This window comes from Nicotiana tomentosiformis, chromosome 6, assembly GCF_000390325.3.
Source record: "Nicotiana tomentosiformis chromosome 6, ASM39032v3, whole genome shotgun sequence".
Lineage (NCBI taxonomy): Eukaryota > Viridiplantae > Streptophyta > Magnoliopsida > Solanales > Solanaceae > Nicotiana > Nicotiana tomentosiformis.
Window position 1 is genome coordinate 105,345,614 of NC_090817.1, and position 15,421 is coordinate 105,361,034.

The following is a 15,421-nucleotide window of genomic DNA, read 5'->3' on the forward strand; positions in this document are numbered from 1 at the left end:
ACCAAAGGCAGAAGAGGCCTGGTATCCGAGCTCACAGGATCGGAAGCAACGACTGGGACCGAAAAGGGAAAATCAACATTCTCCACTAAATCTATTTCTCCCTAGAGCGCTCGAAACTCGCCCTCGATTGGAGTTCTAAGCTCTCTAGATTGAGCATTCTGTTGAGATGATGAAGATCGTTGTCTCCTATGAAGGGAAGCCTCTCCATCACTAGCTTCCCTGCCATCGTCAATGACTACAGTGGTTGCGACTGGGTTAGGCGTGGCCTTCTTTATTTTCTTTTTCTTTTATCCCAGCCGAGGAAGAACGCCACCTTTTTGGTTGCTTGTTCTCTAGACTGGGACTCCGAGAGGAAGCACCTATACAGGAGGCAGACCCGAGGGCAGCGCTCCGAGTGAGAGCGTCATGCAACAACCTCGTAGCCTCTGTGTAATCGGCTAAAACCTCGCCTTCGGGGTAGGTAACAGAACCCTACGGGAGTCCTGAATCAAACAAAAAGATATGGTTAGAAAGTTTTCTTATGTACATACAAAGACGGGAAGTAGATATAATCAGTTTACCGTGGATCTTGGCCTTCCACCCGTATTTGAGGGCCAACTCCGTCCACCGATGGGTCTCTGCGTAGTAATGTCCAGAATCTTCTGAAACCATTGGTCCAGGCCTTCAACTCATGGTGATGTCTACCGAGTAGCTGAAATAACAGAAGCAAAAGAGTTAGCAATGACATGGAAAGACCTTTTACGGAGAAAGAGATAGATTATAAACTTACGTGAATGGCTCCATGATTCGGGAAAAGATGGAGTTGTGGACGGGATGATATCCCTGGTAACAATGACGACAAACCGCTCTATCCACTTGCAGTTATTGTCATCATCCATGGTGGTAAGCAGAGCATGGTGGCCACGTTTGCTAAAGTTAATTACCCCCCCTCCCCCGGAAGATTTTGGGGAAGTAGAGGTTCATCAAATGTTCCAGGGTTAGGGTTTTACCCGTTTCCGTGCACAACTGGCACAGACACGCCACCGTTCTCCACACAGAAGGGCCTACTTGTTCCAAGCAGACCCTAGTACTGGTGGCATAACTCCAAGATCACGGGGTCAAGTCCCCCGCTCAAAGAAAACGAGCCTAAAGTGAAGGGTTATGTATAGACATACGTAAAACCCTTCTTGGTGAAGGTCACCCGCTCCACCAGGTCAGGGAAAATGATGTTTAGGTCATGGCAGTTGAAATCTTCCTTCACAATAGGAATACTGGAAGGGCGAGTAGAAGAACGATACCTACTAACGGCCCAAGTTCGAGGGTTCGTACAAGGGAACTTCTTTTGGAAGTCATGAACGGTACTCAAGTGCTTGGGTATGATGGTGCTTACCGTAAGGGGATCAGTATCAACATCAATATCTTTATCTTTGCTTCTCTTCGGACCTCCATCGAAGAGAAGACCAGAGTTCTTAAAAGATTCAGTGAAAGAAGCCATGATAGTAAGAAAATGATAGAGTTTTTTGAAGAAAATCAGAGAGAGATGAAAGCAGAAGGAAGTTAAGTGCAAAGAGGATAAAAGAGCTTATGAGAATTTTTAGAAGTGAAAGAAGTAAAATGAGGCGTATAAGTAAAGGTATAAACAGATAAAATCGTGGTCATGATTACCTCGAGAACCGGCAAAAATATTGCTGAATCGTGGGGTAACACGTGTTGGAGGTATTAAATACGAGGAGATGTGCATCTTATCAACGTCAGAGACTGTTCAGAAGGGTTCGGAAGATTTCCTGCCAAGAAAGGAATCTTCACCAACTTCCCGATGACACAAAGATGTTCCACCGGAAAGCATGGAGACTATCTGTATAGGGTAAAATTGGTTTATATTAAATGATCGAATGATTACGTGACACGTAGAACCAGAGACAGACGGAAGGTGAATTGAGTAAGAACCGAGACCGAGGGCAACAACTGCAGTTAGTATCTGATAGATCCCGAAGGGAACATAATCAACGGAAACAAAACGAATGTTTGTCACTAGATGAAATTTAATGAAGAACATTCCCTAATATTAAATAGGCAGCCCTTGCAAAGAATTTTGGCATTCATGGTCTGCCGTTACATATTCATCAATGACCCCTTTATTGTCATTTAAGAGAGGTTTGATCCTAGGATCTTGTTTCCTAGGTATAACTATAAATAGTAGTTTCAACGGCCATTGTAAGGAGACGAAATCTCTAGCAAAACTTATGTTATACTTCATTCTAAAGCTAAATAATACAACTTTACTTTCTGTCTGATATTGCTCTTACTTCTGTCCTCGGAAGCATTGCTCCCGGAGTCTGCCATTTCTGACTTTAACGTTAAGTCTTATTTTTAATTTAATTTAATTATTATTTTGGATCAAATCAGTTCGCTTATCTATAAATCATATAACAAATTCAACTGTATCATTTTACGGGTAAACAATATATATTGAATATTTGCCGGAAAGTGGTTTAATCTTGGCCAAACTTATCTGTTATTTGCCGGAACCAAATTACATCTATATAATCTGGTTTTAGAATAGAACATCAGAAGGTGGCCTAACATTTGCTTGTTCCATAGATTCATGTCCCTAAAGTTTCATGTTAATTTGGCTTTAATAACATACTGTCAGAACTCAGAAGAGGTTGCATGCCTTAGGCAAGGAGAAAAAGAAAATTCCTTCAATTTGTGACTTTCGACTTGCATCAACATCTTCCTCGTTTGAATCATAGCCAAGAAAGGTTTTAATACGCAACAAGTAAAGAGGAGAAACATAGAGAAAAAATATAAGGTAGAACACACACATACATTACCTAAATTATAGCTCTTGATTACTGAGTATTTATTACAGTAGTATATCTTACAAGAAGGAACTGAAAAGCTCCTCTTTCGTCATCCTCGTCATTAGTCATCACTAACACCATTAACAGAGCAGTACAACATTCCACATAATACTCTCATATTGATCTTAAACCTCCTTCTTCCCCTGCCTCCGCTCCAACTTTACCAATTTCCCATAATAATCCAATCCCCATATTATGATATTACAACATCCCATTCCCATATTACAATTTAAAGTAAACCCCCATACTTTTCCCAATTTTATATATATTCATATCTTACAAAATTTTGAAGAAAAATAAACATATTTATACGCATTTCTTTTCTAATTTTCTCAAATTTCAGACCTTTCCATCTCTCCATATGTCTAAAAAATATTCATGGAGAAATTAAGATCCCAAAAAGTTGAGAACTTTTGTCGGCATATAGTCGGGTCGGATCTTTTAGGGAACGTAGCTAGTATTCAAGTCGGAGCAAGCGCCTCAAATCTCTAGTGGCAGAGTCATCAAAGGACTTGAAATCTTCCTGCTTTTTGTTGAAAAATGAGGGCAAGGGAAGAGCTCTAGGCGATGGCGAATTTGAAAATGCCGAACCGGCATACACGTCAGCCGATGATAACCCGACCCGGATTTGCTTGGGCAGCATTTCCGGTTGAACCAGCGAATTCAAAGACTCGCCTCTCCTCAGAATCGTCACCCGACCCATTTCTAGGCCGTCGTTGTAAGCCTGTCTCAACTCCACGGCGCTCGCGCATCTCCTCGTGATCGACGGCGGCTCAGGTTGGTTATTCAGCTTCTTCTTCTCCGTTCTGACCACCGATTTTCTGTTCCTAGGATTAAAATAGCCATTTTCGTTTCCAAAGTTGCTTCTCCGGCGATGGAACGCCGACGGCGGAACTCTGAACCTTTCAATTAAGATATCCTGTGGCCGCAAAATCTCCGTTCCCATATTTCCGCACAAAAATTGAATTTTTCTAATGAAATGCAAGAACGAATTCAACTAACGGTAAAGCATAAAGGAGAAAAGGGTCAAGAGAAATGAAAATTAACAGAGTTGTCGGAAATGGGAATCAGGAATGATAGAAAAGCTTTAGAATTATTTAGATTTTTCCAGTTCCTTGTGATAAGGAAGGAGGAGGGAAATTCTCTATTTTTGCACTATCAAGGAAAGGGAAAACAGTTTTGATTTGTTCTGCTCGGTTTAGATTGAAGAGTTGGGTGGGGATGGTAGAAGATTTAAATACAAAGAGGGGAGAGAAAGAAGATTAGATATGTGGGGGCGAGAAGCGCGCGGCGAGGGTTAGATTTATGGGGCTAGTGGTGATTTTTTATTTACTTTTTTTCTTTTGAAATATTCTGGTTCAAAAACTAGTCGTACTTTATGAGAAGGTATTTTATTATATCAAGAATAATACTTAAAAACCAAACAAAGGGTAAATAAAATACTAAGTATCAAATTTGGTGCTGAGGTTATGTTTGCTAATACCTCTAATCAAATGATATTTCAAGCGTTTTTCCTAAGTGTATATACATAGTTTGTCATATAAAATTTTGCAATTAAGTGTATAAATTAATTGGTGGCAGTCGTATTTTAATTATAATAACTTAAGAGTACTCATAAATTAATATACTTGGTTGCAATTTGTATTAGGGTAAATTTTTATCCGTGGTTCCAACGGAAAGAAGAAAGAGGGGTATTGGTTGGACCGCCTTGTTTGATTTTTCTCATTTTTAGTGGTTGACATAAGCTCAAATTTCCCATTGGAGGTGACTTTGTGTTCCGTTACTTCAGGCTCTTGTCACTTTTTTGTTTCTCATTTCTTTCTTTACCAAAAGAATTCTATTACTAGCTTTTGTTTTTGTGATAATATCTGCCACGTCAGTTGGGGTCTGGACGACTGGGCATTGGCCATTGGGCATTCACAGCCTCTAATTTTCTTTTTTTGTTTATATAATTTTGTTCTACTTAGATAATGATAGTAAGTGCTCTATCTTTTCCAATAAGGCTGTAAATTACTGACAGTGATATGCGTTCCCGTGCCAAGATCGAACTAACTTATATATATATATATATATATATATATATATATATATTGTGATTGTAATAATTATTGGGTCTTAGCACTAAGCCTCTAGCCATGTCGTTTAGGAAAAATAGTGATTTTTCTTAAGTTGAATAACGTGGTTATTATCATGCACGTAGCCACGTAGTTTAGGTAGAAAAATATGCATGTACGTAAATATGCAGAAAATTCCGATTTTTGGGCATAGAGATCCGGCAAGAGGCAAGATTCAGGTTAACAACATGACAACCACTATTTCCCTCTTTCCGTTTCATCTCCTTCTCCCCTTCTCTCCTTCTCTTTCATTCATTAGAAAAACTCTCCATTTTTGGTTTCTCTGGAAGAGGCTCGATCTCCCCTGCCCGGGCCACCAAGGGTTCAGGTTATTTGGTGATTCATTGTTCTTTCCCTGAGAATCCATGAAAACTACTCGTGAACCTTCAGCTTCTCCATGGTATCTTCTATATTCTGATTTTAATTTCCCTTCTTACCATTTTTGTTAATTTTCATTGTGCAATTTATGAATCTCCCTTTTACTGGTTATACCATATTCAGGCAGTAAGGCAGCTGCTGCCTCTTTTTCATTTTTTGGTTGGGGTGGGGGTTGGGGAAATGTTGTAGATGTAGCTAATTTGTAATATTAACCAGATGGGTAGCTAATATATGCGTAATGTGTTTCTAATCCGGATATACATCTGTGTCATTGTCATGCAATAAAATATGTACAAGAATGGTGGATAATATAGATAAAAACCTATTAGTACAATAAGAACTATTTTGGGTATATAAATAGAAATGCTCTTCGCTGTATGTGTGGACAACAATTACATTTCAAGCCACTTTTGTCTTTAAAACTTGGGATCTTTGAGTAGTTTTCCTAAGAGGACTGCAGATCGTCGAAGTCGAAAAGACATATGTAAGAGAATGGTAGCTGAGATAAGTTGGAGGGCCGGAGATACGAATGAAAAATGGATGAAGAAGCCATTTGCTCGGTGTTTCAAGAATCGCCTAATACAATGTGTTTGATTAAATGACTCATCGAAATAACTGATAGTTCTAATTGTGTTAGCAGTGAGATTCCGTGCAATGTTAGTGAAGGAATCCCAGAGAAGGGGCTTCCGAAGATGGGGCAGAATAAGCTGCTTTTTTGTGCTTCCATTTCTATCTCTGCTGAAGGTAAAATTTCTTTATATGGATGCTTTCTTGCTCATATTACTTCTCTTCAACTAATTTCTTTTACCTTTGTAATATGTGACATTTCATCTTGTTATGCTAGAATTGCGGTGTCTCACTATGGCGGAAGGAAAAGTAGACAAGGATTCAACTGGAGAAGTTTTGGACAAGGTTCAATTTCGAGATGATTTAACTGAAAAAGTTATTAAAGATAACGAATATGAGGAGTCTACAAGAGATGCTTCCGAAGATGGATCAGAGTCTGAAACAACAACTTCCAAGTCCAGCACTTCAGATTCAGATGGAAAATTTCAATCTCAGTGGAAAGGATTCATTAAAAGACTAAAGATTGGGTCTTCCATACATTTTCATACTTTCCATCCTAGCATACCTTCACTGCCTTCTATTAAGATAATACCGAAAAGGAAAACTAAGAGTACAGAACAGAACATGCCAACGGTGCCTGCTCCTAACCTAGATACTGATTTACGTCACTGCTTTCAAGCGCACTGGAAAAACTTCTTCCTCTCTGACCTTCAGAAAGCTACTGACAACTTTAGCCGTGGTATGATGATTAGACAATTTAATTTTATCATAGTTCCTGCAACTAATTGAATCTTAGGCAGCCAACATGAAAGCAAATATCACTTTGAACGTCAAAACAACTCAAAATTTTAACTTTCAACTGCTTTTGTGCTATGGGCTTGTTTGTATCTTCCATTTATTTAGCAAATTACCAGATTAAAAACCATATTGTGATGCTCATTATTCTTTATGTCATTCTCAAAGAAAACTTGATCGGTGAGGGAGGTTCATCCGAAGTATATAAGGGACATCTTGAAGATGGCCAACTAGTTGCAGTTAAAAGGCTGATCAGGGGAACTCAAGAGGAGATGGTAGCTGACTACTTATCTGAGCTCGGAATTCTAGTACATGTCAACCATCCAAACGTTGCTGGTGTTATTGGATATGGAGTTGAAGGAGGGATGCACCTTGTTCTTCCTCTGTCTCCACATGGGAGCTTAGCAACTCTGCTTAATGGTCTGTCATTATATCTTCATTTGAATTTATCCTTTTGTAGATTTTTAACCGTGAATTACTTTTTCTATTATGCATTATTCTTTTCAGGTGAAAAGAGTAAATTGGCTTGGTGCCATAGGTATAATATTGCTCTAGGCACTGCCGCTGGCCTTGCGTATCTCCATGAGGGTTGCCGGAGGAGAATCATCCATAGAGATATTAAGACAGCTAATGTTTTGCTGACGGAAGATTTTGAGGCTCAGGTACTTCTTTGAACCAGTGCTTGTGATTTTAAAAGCCGTTGTATTATGTTTTAAAATTGCTTTCTGTCTGGCATTTGAGTACCTCTCAGCGATACTTGAATGTCGTTTGTCAGAATACCTTCATTCAATACCTAATCTCTTGATGGAACGTTATGTGCTTGTCCCAAACATGAAGTTTTCTTCGAAGTGATAGAACACAAGAATATTTATTGCCTTAGGGATAAAATGCATTGCTGTTTGTTTCTGTTTTATTTATGCGCTCCTTAAGCTGCACTCTTCCAGTCAGGAGATCCATAGTCCATGAACTTCTAATACAACTAATATAACCTATAGGGGTTTTATTTTTTTCAATTTTGCGGCATTTTGATGCTCAGCTTTTCGTTTTCTGCAGATATCTGATTTTGGACTTGCAAAATGGCTCCCTGATCAGTGGACACACCTCACTGTATCTCAGTTTGAAGGCACATTCGGGTTTGTGGAGACATAATCTACCAACAAAACATATATACTATAATGATCTCCCATTGTGACATATCATTTTAAATGCCATGACAGATACCTCCCTCCAGAGTTCTTCATGCATGGTATTGTGGATGAAAAAACAGATGTTTATGCCTTTGGCGTTCTATTATTGGAGCTCATTTCTGGACGTCCAGCTTTGGATGAATCTCGTAATAGTGTTGTGATGTGGGTATGCAATCATCTCAACTGCATGTCCTTCAGTTAGTAGGGAGAAGATTTAGTAGATTAAAATTGCCACTTCTTCTGGCAATGGATCATACTTATACCGGAATTGAAGCTTACTATGATCACTATGTTGCAGGCCAAACCATTTCTCCTTAGTAAGAACCACAGTGGGTTAGTTGATCCATCACTTGGGGATGCCTATGACTCAGAACAGATGAATCGGATGGTTATGGTTGCCTCTTTATGCATACAGCAAAATTCAACAGATCGGCCTCAAATGAGCCAGGCATGTAACTTTAAATTTCAGGGGGCAGATTACCATTGTGAATCATATCAAGAGAATGTGGATGGTAGCCTTTTGAAAGTAAAGATTGGTTTTTGCTTAGAATTGCCCATCTTCTAGTATCTAAGTTTTTAATGCTCTCTTAATTATAGGAGTATAAGATATTCTTTATACACCTAAAGAGATGGTCAGCACTTTAGAGGAAAGAGAGTTTTACTAAGGACAGTTCTAAATTCCTGCACTGATTCACAAAGCTAACTGGCAGAGGCAGCAGTGGCGGAGACAATATTTTCACTAAGGGGTGTCAAGTATAAAAAATAAACACACGAAAAAGCCAAGAGGATTCAACATATAGCGTATTTACATAAATAAAAAAAATTACCTAGCTACAGATTGTATTTTTCCGGCGAAGGGGTGTCAATTGACACCTTTTGGTATAAGGTGGCTCCGCCACTGAGAGGCAGAACCTCTCAATCTGTTTCAGTTCAAAGCCACGATGCGTGTTTGTTATTTGTTTAGGAATATGCTTAATTAGTGAAAAGGAAGAACTGTGACAATTCCTTGATCTTGTTCTCACCCTAGGCCAAAGACAAGTCTGATGTGAATTACAGTTCAACCTAGGCTATATAAAGGGGAGGAACAATCCAAAATGCTGGAGTGCAGTAATTTGAGTTGAGATCATGTTAACACTAGTACACAAAAGGATTTAGGTTTTTGAGTTTATTTGGTTTATATGTATATTTTTATTCACATCACATAAGCTTTGTCCAACTATTAGGCTAATTCCGAGAGAACTTGGCACCTTATTCAGTAACATTAACATTCCATGACACAAGGAAGATAAAAGAAGCCAATATATTGTAGTTTCACCAATTAAAAGGAAAACTGTAACTTTTATTAATTTGATGCATGCCATGCAGGTTCAGGAGATGTTAAAAGGTGGTGGAGGCATTCTCCAGAGAATGAAAACGTTCCAGAATGCCAGCCGTCAAGAGGATATATCCCATAGAGTGAATTTGCTGCTTGAGTCGTCCTCACCAAAGTGATAAAGATAATCCAAACCAGCAAAATCAGGCAGTGTAGGGGAAATAATCCCTTGTTACAATGAAGATCTCTAATGTGATCTGGACACCCTGGACATACATCTCACCGCCATAGAGCTTTCGGAAGTCACAACACGCAAGTCTGAGTTAGGAATGTTCTATTCTACCATAACAGATGGAATCAGAGCTGCCAGGTGAAAATCTAAAAGGTCTGAGAGATCAAATGGAAAAGTGCAGCACTCAGTGTTTCAAGTTTTGACAGGTTTAGCAGGTTTCTTTAGCAATGTTGGGTACTACTATATTGAAGAAGAAAGAGATGCCAACATAATGTACAGTATGCATAGGAGAGTCATTATTTTATCCCTTGTACTGTTTGACTGCATCCAGTAATATCTCACAGACATTGATCTGTAATGAAATGTGTATACAACTATGAACTTTAGATGGTGAAGGCATACTAGGGTGAACGTGTGCGTTTGAGATGGCTTTCTAATTGCTAAACATTACATGTACAGTACATGCTTTATATCAGCAAGTGCAGATTACTTTGTTAATAGGATTTTAACTTGGGCAACCCAATTTGAAAGACAAATTTGTCGCGACCCTTATAATGTGAACTTCAGTCCCTCAAGAATAGTCAGATACTCGAGGGAAATGAGTGCTTAATCACCATCATCGTTTCCTAAAGAAGATTGCTACCAGTTGTTCGGCTTTGGCAGATAATATTACTTATCGCAAGTTCAAATTGTCAACATCCTACCCCTTCCCCATTCAAAAGAAAAAACAAAGGGGTCTTTACCATGGATCAGTGGAGGGAAAACACAGAAATACTTGCACCAATTGTAAAACATGTCAATTATCTCGGTTAAGTAATAAATTGAGTAAAAAAAATATTTACTCATTAACCATGATAAAATTCATGTAAAAGATACACGTGATGCACTATTTATTTTGTGCTAAACCAAATACACGTAAGTACTTTTTGGTTAGGCACTCCATGTTGACTTATTTCGTGAATCTACATAATCATTTAAGTAACTTTCAAACTCTTACAAATTAGGAACTACTTTTTGCTAGAAAATTATCGGCTAGTTTTACTTCTTTAATTTATGAGTCTACTTCACATAAATTATTGGTCTACAGAGACCATGTATTTTGTTATGACACGTATTAATTTACAATATTTTATCGTTTACAAACTTTCATACTCCTCAACGTCCAAAAGATCATAACTTTGAATATTTCAAATTTATATATGTGATATATTGTATACATATTAGGTCTGATCATTATTTATGCAGTACCGTTGTGGGCAGTGGCGGAGCCACATGCTGTCAACCGACACCCCTTCAAAAATTATACTGTATTAGTTCGATAATTTTTTTAAAAATATGTATATATATACCAAAATTACACTTCTTTGTGAGTTTGTTTATTTATATTTTGACTTCTCTTAATAAAAATTCTGGCTCCGTCACTGATTATGGTTTATACCTACGTACCCTATTTTTCATTTTTCATGAAAAAGAAAAACCAACAATCGGCGGTTGAATTGGTTTTCGTACTAGAACTAGAAAAAGACAGTTCAATTAATGTCGTCCTTAGGGCGGGATATGTAATTACAGTGAAAAAGACTAGTGAATACAAATTACCCACACGACGCGGTGGTTAGTAATTTTGTAACTCCGTCTATAGCAGCCAGCCTATAGGAATTTGTCTTTATCTCTTCTGTCAGTTAACTACTTCAAGTCAACTGGATTTAGATTCAGAAATAGATACTAAAAAAATGAAACACTTTCCCTGAGAAATTTGTCCAATTTTTCTACTCAACGGCCTGAACTCATGAACAGCTCTTTGCAGCTCGCTAGTTTCTTCTTGCTCTTCATTATAGCGTTCGTGCGCGAATCGTCCAGTTCAGCTATCATCAATCCATCCAAAGCCAAGCAAATTTCATGGAAACCTAGGTATTTTTTTACTTCTGCTAGTTGTTAATTCCCCGTTTAAAGTAACAAAATAAATTAAAAAAATCCGAAATTAAAAGTGTTATGTTTTCAATTTTTTATGAAGTTGTTACTGTTTCGCCAAATAATTTTTGACTGTTTACAGAGCATTTGTATATGAAGGATTTCTTACGGATGAAGAATGCAATCACTTGATATCTCTCGTGAGTGTCATTTTCTATTTAATACTATTTTGAACTTTTTTGTGTTCGAAGCTGAATTTTGTATTGACTTTGGGGATTGCGGTAGGCAAAATCGGAGCTGAAGAGATCGGCTGTGGCCGATAATGAGTCTGGAAATAGTAAGACTAGTGAGGTTAGGACTAGCTCCGGAATGTTCATTCCCAAAGCTAAGGTTCGTTTTCACACTTTCAATGTATCCATCTTACTATATTGTATCTTCCTTTTGATACATTTAATATCACGACTTTACTGCTATATCTATCAATAATGTGATTATACAGCTCGAATTTCTATATGTTCACTTGCATTATCATTGTGCTAGTGTTTGGAATTTTCTGGATCTTCACTTTTCAAGCTTCGAATGAACATTTTCCATCACTTAGTCTGGTAGGAGATGGTGCTGGGGTTAGATGATCCCCGGTGATAATAGTCTTTTTTTTTTGAGATGGTAACATATCCAATATATTAATAAAACATCAGCACAAATTTTGTACTGGAACCAAGATTACATCAAGAAGAGTTATGACAAAAACAAAAATTAAACTTCCTTGTTCTTCTTACAAGGTGCCTAAGACTTTTATGATTGAATCCTGGTCATCTATATATTCTGCTTTACACCAAAAACTAAAAAGAAGAATGCAATTCATTTTGATCTTCTATACAAAATGAAGCCACAATTGATGTGTCTGATAATAGTCTTTGATTCGTATTTTTTCCCGGTTGATGTGTCTGGTAGTTTGTAATTTCTCTGCAAGCCACAATTGGGTATTGATCCCCTACTATTTCTGAGTATCCTACGTTCTGGTTTATTTCTTAAACCATGATGTCGGTACCAGATAAGGGGGAATTGGTTGAAGTAACCATGTCCACAGAGGCGGATCCAGGAATTGGGCTTTATGGGTGTGTATTTTGTTTATCTTTTTTTGCAAAGTACCTTAAACATCTCTAAACCAGATGTGGTTCCTTTATGTATCAGAGTATTTCGCACATCTTTTACTGATGGTGAACGACAGGTACTCAATCCGCGTGTTCGGAATTCACAATCCACTGCCTTTGATCCACTTGGCCATACCCGCTCCATCCTCGACACAGTTATTGTTGTTTTAATCTAAAAATTTGATGATTGCTCCCTTTAATAATTAGCTGATGACTTGTTACAGGCATCAGATGGTATCACTTGTTTTAAGACAAACTTATAGCTTCATACTTGATAACTTTTTTTTTTCATTTCCTGTTTCTGTATCTCTGATTTTGTGAAATCTTCTCTCGCCTCTCGTGCTGCAGGATCCTATTGTTTCTGGGATAGAGGAGAAGATAGCAACTTGGACTTTTCTACCAAAAGGTATGACTTCCACTGAATGATAAATTCTATGTTAATTTTATCTGAACTCATCAATAGTTAGTTGCAAATTGAAGATTCTCTTTAGTCCGTCACCTATTAACCTTGTCATGTACAAAATTTACTAACTTCAGGAAAATGTTTGTAGCTAACTGAACATCAATTGAAAACTCCTTTTATACTGTATCATTAGACAGAACCAACTGTGATAGGTTTTGCAAATGTTGAGTTTCATTAAGCTTTAAGACTGTTAATAGCATAATGTGGTTAACATCAAAGAGTGCAACCTACTAGAATAAAGGAAAGCGATTTAGTTTAAAAAGTTATCCATTCTGTTCACTATTTACTGTTTCACATTGGATCTATTCTTATTCAGAAAACCTATTATAAGCTCATGATTTTGAACTGTTGATGATTGTACTTCTTGTATGCTATCTGCTATATTAAAAGCTGTTAACTTTTTAACTACACATTCTCTAAGGCTTAAGTTATTAATTTACCTCTATTATAAGAATTATCCACCTTCTTAAATTAACTTATTGACTACTTTTTTTACTAGCATGGAGATATTCGTCGTTCTCTCCATTAAGTTACATCACTATATCTGCTAGTTATAAATTTTTGGAGATACAACATTAAGTTACTAGAATACGTCATAGTTATTTCTTGTTTACAGAGAATGGAGAAGAAATACAAGTACTACGATATGAGGAGGGGCAGAAATATGAGCCACACTATGATTACTTTGTAGACAAGGTTAATATTGCTCGAGGTGGACATCGTTTGGCCACTGTACTTATGTATCTCACAAATGTTGAAAAGGGAGGTGAAACTGTTTTCCCTAAAGCAGAGGTTAGTTTAAGTTTTATCTACTCTTGATTCCATTTTACTTCTTTAGCCACGAGTTCAATTATATTTGGCATTTTGCTTATTGGGTTATGAGGAGGCCATTTGTCTTCTGGTTCTATCTAATTTAAGATGCCCATTCTTAGGTTACCTTTGCAGTATCTGCATTCTTTTATTTGTAGAGTTAGGTTTAAAGGTGATACATTAGTTTTGAAGTGGTGTTTTTGAAATTTTGCAAGATCAAACCAAGATATTTTTTGGAACCAAGAACTAAAAGAATATGAGCTTTTTAGATTCACAATTGAAGGGCACATGTGTACACAGCGGGAAAACTGACAAAAGCATGGAGGTCCGTTAGGAAAAGCTGAATTTTCGCTTCTGTTATGGCACTTTTCAGTTGCGGAAAGCCATACTATTAAAGCAGTGTCTGAGCTTGACGAACATTGCATTTTTGCTTGGATATGTGTTGTTTGATTCCTCTTGTTTGTTTATTAGAGGAGTCTGTTTTCTTCTTCTCTCTGTAAATTGAATGGTACTGATGAGATGACATTTTGCACTTTAGCCTAACCAGATTCATACTATAGTCTTCTCTTGGATTCTTCTTTGTTTTTTGAAGTTGTTCCTACACATTCTTTACCCACCAAATATTGGAAATTTGTACAGGAATCACCTCGTCGTAGGTCGATGATAGCAGATGACAGCTTGTCTGAATGTGCAAAGAAGGGCATACCAGGTACTATACGATTTAGGATATCTCAGAATTGTTGAATAGTGCTATTTCTGCGACTTATATATTGTGCATCTGATCTGCTCTGCTTTTTTACTTTCCATTTTCTTGGAATTTACCAGTGAAACCACGGAAAGGAGATGCCCTTCTTTTCTATAGTCTCCATCCAAATGCCACTCCTGATCCACTTAGCCTCCATGGTGGGTGCCCTGTCATTCAAGGTGAGAAATGGTCAGCAACAAAGTGGATTCATGTGGATTCCTTTGACAAAACTGTGGATACCGAAGGAAATTGCAGTGATCGTGATGAGAATTGCGAGAGATGGGCTGCTCTTGGGGAATGCACCAAGAATCCAGAGTATATGCTGGGAAGTGCTGGCCTTCCTGGATATTGTAGGAAGAGCTGCAAAGTGTGTTAACTCATTATACTTCTCCCTCCCAACTAAATCTGTTTAGAAACTGACAGTTCTTTGGTTATAGTTGTTTCTATTGTATTTTCTAATCTATCATTTCCATCCCTCAAGTAGTGGAGTATTTTTCCTTTGAGGCTACTACATACCCAAATTTTGTCTGTATGCTCTCTTTTTTCTTGTCGAATGAACGTTTGAGCATCACGTTGCATCTTCTATTTAAGTCATTTTCTGTCTTCTTTGTTAATTTTATCAAACAGCTATACTTTTGCTAAATATCTTTTCTGTTTTCTTCCAAGGGAAATGAAAATATTAACAAAACCGGAGATGAACCTAAACATCTGAATGAACTAGTGAGGTTTTCTTCAGTTACGCATTTTTATTTGCAAATGGAACTTGCAACTTGATCTCCAGACAGAAAAAATGAATATTTACACCCTACCTCAACTACAACGTTTCTCTGCACCAAACCCAAATCACAAGCGCCGTTTCATTACCCGCTTCCCAAAAGATTCAATCTCGGTTGTCCAATGTCCGTTGCTCCAT

The 15,421-nt window shown here is 37.6% G+C and overlaps 3 protein-coding genes across 4 annotated transcripts; 2 read left to right on the forward strand and 1 right to left on the reverse strand.

Moving 5' to 3' along the window:
* Nucleotides 1-3,297: 3,297 nt before the first annotated feature.
* On the reverse strand, nt 3,298-3,789 carry LOC104099045 (uncharacterized). The gene has a single exon (XM_009605920.4). The coding sequence runs from the start codon at nt 3,787-3,789 to the stop codon at nt 3,298-3,300; it is 492 nt and encodes a 163-aa protein (XP_009604215.1).
* Nucleotides 3,790-5,173: 1,384 nt separating this feature from the next.
* LOC104099046 (receptor-like cytosolic serine/threonine-protein kinase RBK2) lies at nt 5,174-9,926 on the forward strand. 2 transcript variants are annotated; one of them, XM_009605921.4, is made up of 9 exons: nt 5,174-5,357; nt 5,973-6,079; nt 6,180-6,641; nt 6,866-7,117; nt 7,205-7,359; nt 7,751-7,830; nt 7,915-8,050; nt 8,183-8,332; nt 9,250-9,926. In XM_009605921.4, the coding sequence occupies exons 1-9, from the start codon at nt 5,323-5,325 to the stop codon at nt 9,373-9,375; spliced, it is 1,503 nt and encodes a 500-aa protein (XP_009604216.1). In that variant the 5' UTR covers nt 5,174-5,322; the 3' UTR covers nt 9,376-9,926. The 2 variants fall into 2 exon arrangements, with proteins under 2 accessions (XP_009604216.1, XP_009604217.1); XM_009605922.4 differs by having other exon boundaries at nt 5,175-5,357; nt 5,976-6,079.
* A 1,172-nt stretch (nt 9,927-11,098) lies between these two features.
* Nucleotides 11,099-15,079, forward strand: LOC104099047 (probable prolyl 4-hydroxylase 4). The gene is made up of 7 exons (XM_009605923.4): nt 11,099-11,336; nt 11,479-11,536; nt 11,622-11,726; nt 12,839-12,896; nt 13,570-13,745; nt 14,403-14,472; nt 14,589-15,079. The coding sequence occupies exons 1-7, from the start codon at nt 11,215-11,217 to the stop codon at nt 14,882-14,884; spliced, it is 885 nt and encodes a 294-aa protein (XP_009604218.1). The 5' UTR covers nt 11,099-11,214; the 3' UTR covers nt 14,885-15,079.
* The last annotated feature ends 342 nt before the right edge of the window (nt 15,080-15,421 follow it).